Source organism: Colobus angolensis, unplaced genomic scaffold, assembly GCF_000951035.1.
Source record: "Colobus angolensis palliatus isolate OR3802 unplaced genomic scaffold, Cang.pa_1.0 Scaffold79, whole genome shotgun sequence".
Taxonomy (NCBI): domain Eukaryota; kingdom Metazoa; phylum Chordata; class Mammalia; order Primates; family Cercopithecidae; genus Colobus; species Colobus angolensis.
In genome coordinates, this window is record NW_012121709.1 from 1369943 (window position 1) to 1373417 (window position 3475).

The window sequence follows — 3475 nt, forward strand, 5'->3', positions numbered from 1 at the left end:
GACTGACCTTTCTTTTCACCATTCAATTTCTTGTTCAGCTCAATTGTCCCCACCTCCTGAAGTCCGACCAATCAGAAGCACCGCCATTTTTACCTTTCACCAATGGAAAGACTTGGGACTCCCTCTGGGTTGGACTCAACGAGTAAGGCGGGGAAGATGGGAGGAGAAAAGGGCGTGGATTCTTCGTCCCGCCCCTTCTTAAGGAGGCGGGCAGGGAGTACTGCCTTGGCTGCGGGCGAGACCTGTGGAAGGACGTGAGAATTGACCAATCAGAGCTCATCATGGTAGCCCAGTTAGCCAGTAGGACGCTGTGAAGGGGAAATGGGGCGGGGCCAGCGGGGTTGAGAGGACGGTAGGCGGCGGATGAGAGAGCTGGCGCAGCTACCCTGGTGGCGGTGGCTGAAGTGGCGGCGGCTGCGGCGGCTGCAACAGCTTCAGGCTCGGGGTTTTGGCGGCGGCGCCGGCGGGCTGGGCTGCGTGGTGCGGACCCCGGCGCGCGGTCCGGGTTGCTGGGGCGGCGCGTGTAAGAATCCGAGGGATGCGAGGACTTGGCCAGAGGGAGAGGGCAGGGATCAGGGGTCAGAGGGCGCGGAGTAAGGGGTTGCGGCGCGACACTCTGGTGTGGGAGGTGGGCTGAATGGGCCCAGAGAGGGCGCGGGGAAGTCTCCGCCGCGCTACTCTCCGTCCAGCCCGGGCCGGGGCTTTGCACCCTCTCTCCTCGCCCCCGACTTCTTGGGGCGACCCTCACGTGGGCGCCCAGCCAGGGGCTGGTAGCACGTGGAGCTGGAGCCAGCGCTCCTGCCTCCTTCTTCCTCCCTCCCTCGCTCTTCTCCCTGGCGCCCTCAGGTGACCCCGCAGGAGTCTCGTGCCCGGGTCAGGCTGCCCCAGCGGACAGCAGGATGGCAGCTGGCCCTCTTCCCCTAGGCCCTTTCCCCAGGGCTGGCCATTTGGGTCCTCTGTAGAGGCAGAAGCAAAGCCCGCGGAGGGAACACTGGACCAGGACTCAGGAGTCCCGGGTTCTAGCCCTGCTCCTGCACTGTGTGACCTTGGGCAAGTCTCTTCCCCTCTCTGGACCTCATTTTTGTCTCTCTGGACAAATGACGTGTTTGAATTCAAATCAGGGTACTGGTTCTAGTCGTAGGTGTATATAGGGTAATGGTTAAGCAGGAAGGTTCCCTGATTCAGACTGCCTGGGTTGAAACTTACACGAGGCAAGTTAACCACTCCAAGATTCAATTTCTTCATTAGTAAAGTGGGGATATTAGCTAAGATAGGATTTTTCAACAGCAGCTCAATTGACATTTTGAGCCACATAATCCCCCGACTCCACCCACCAGCAGTCCCCTCACACCCAAGTTGTGACGAAGATGTCTCCAGACATTCCTGATGTCCCTGTGGGGGCAAAAATCACCCCAGTTGAAAGCCAATGGGCAAAGACAATACAGGCAGGCAAGCAGTCATATATTCAACAGTTAAACAACCGTGTCCAAGCGTTTGAATGCGAGAACTTTAATCTATGGTGGCAGATATCATGAAAATTATGCATGAACCGCCCCCCCGCCTCTTTTTTTTTTTTTAGCCCATCATTAATGTTAGTGTATTTTATGTGTGGCCCAAGACAGTTCTTCCAGCGTGGCCCAGGGAAACCAAAATGTTGGACAGCCGTGAGTGAGTTAAAACATAGAAACCACTAGCCATTATGATAATGGTAACATTAAGAAACCTCTTCTCTGTGAGTTAATAAATTCTCCTGCCTTCAAAGTAAATATGGGAAATGATTGTCAAAACTGAGTAATGGATACAAGGCAGTCCACGTATATATTCTCTGCACTTTTGAGTATGTTTGAAAATGTCTGTGGTAAAAAGTTAAACCAAAACGACAATACAACCATAATTCTTAAGACTGCCAAATAGTAGTGTCTCATCTGGGATTTCCTCTTCTGCCTCTCCACTGCTGAGATTTAAAAGCAAAATAAATCCCCAGATCTGGAGGAAACTTAAAAAAAAAATCTCACAGGAAGTGTGCTGGGCAGAGAGCTACGGGCTTAGCGGCAAGCAGAACGGTGTTTACTTACGCTGCCTTGTTTCAAAAAGTTGTACCGTTCCCTGTGGATGCATACGGATTTGCTCAGAGTTGTTCCAGTGATTCGAGGAAGAAGTCAGTTGCTCAGTTGCCATTGACTAGGTCAGTTAGGAGGCAAAATGGGTTGATCCCAGAGCCCACTGCTTGAGGAAGGAACTTGCTGCTGTTTGCAAGTTCAAAGGTCTGCAGTCAGATCTGCTGAGTCTTTTTTTTTGTTTTTTTGGTCCTTCTCAGCGGAAACGGGAATGTGCATAAATAGGAGCTGTAACAGGCTAGCTTGGAGTGTTTTACTTATTTAGTTATTTTTAAATTTTTAGTTTATTTATTTTTTGAGATGAATTCTCGCTCTGTCGCCCAGGCTGGAGTGTAGTGGCGTGATCTCAGCTCACTGCAACCTCTGCCTCCTGGGTTCAAGTGATTCTCCTGCCTCAGGCTCCCCACTAGCTGGGATTACAGGCATGAACCACCACAACTGGCTATTTTTTATTTTTAGTAGAGACCAGGTTTCACCATGTTGGCCAGGCTGGTCTCGAATTCCTGTCCTCAAGTGATCCACCTGCGTCGGCCTCTCAAAGTGCTGGGTTTGCAGGCATGAGCCACTGCACCCGGCTGCTCTGAGTGTTTTAAATTGAGAGTTAAGGATGAGCGTTTTTACTGTATTAAAAAATACTCATCAGTTAAAAAAAAAATATTGTTTTCCCCTTCCTGGGACACCTAAATCTAAGAGAACAACTCCTATATAAAAATGTTACATTTTAGAAGTATGTTTCTAACTGTTCCTGAGAGGCTGCGTGGTAAAGCTGAAGTGAAAGATGTGTTTTAAATCTGTATATATGGGCAAGTACATGTTGGTGATTGGAGCTAGATGGTGCCTAAATACATGGCCCAGACTTCGAGGAATTATAGTGTAATGGCTAGGAATACAGGTTTGGAGTCACACCATAGAGTTGAAAGCTTGACTTTTTTTTAGCTGTGGGTCCTTGGACAGGATAAGTAATCTCTCTGTGCCTGAAGTACCCACCACCCCCATCCTGTAATGGGGGGATAATAGGCCTGCCTATCTCATGGAGTTATTAAGAATTTTCAGTTAACTTTTACTTATGAAGTGCTAGTAGGGTCCCTCGTACATAGTAAGCACTCATTGAGTATTAACTATTATTATTAGTATTTTTTTTTTTTGAGACGGAGTCTCGCTCTGTTGCCCAGGCTGGAGTGCTATGGCAATCTGGGCTCACTGCAAGCTCCGCCTCCTGGGTTCACGCCATTCTCCTGCCTCAGCTGGGACTAGAGCTGAGTCCTGTAGCTGGGACTACAGGCGCCCGCCACCATGCCCGGCTAATTTTTTGTATTTTTAGTAGAGACAGGGTTTCACCGTGTTAGCCAGGATGGTCT

General features: G+C 49.9%; 1 protein-coding gene across 3 annotated transcripts in view; it reads left to right on the forward strand.

The window, feature by feature from the left end:
• Positions 1-343: 343 nt before the first annotated feature.
• The window catches only part of TPCN1 (two pore segment channel 1), a 73090-nt gene continuing 69958 nt past the window's right edge, over positions 344-3475 (forward strand). The window contains exon 1 of one of the 3 annotated variants that reach the window (XM_011928686.1): positions 344-523. Coding sequence is in view for 1 of the 3 variants with exons in the window: in XM_011928685.1 (XP_011784075.1) it covers positions 364-523 (160 nt within the window). In the remaining 2 variants the exon portion in view is untranslated. The remainder of the gene's footprint in view (positions 524-3475) is intronic. The other 2 variants (XM_011928685.1, XM_011928684.1) reach the window with 2 other exon arrangements.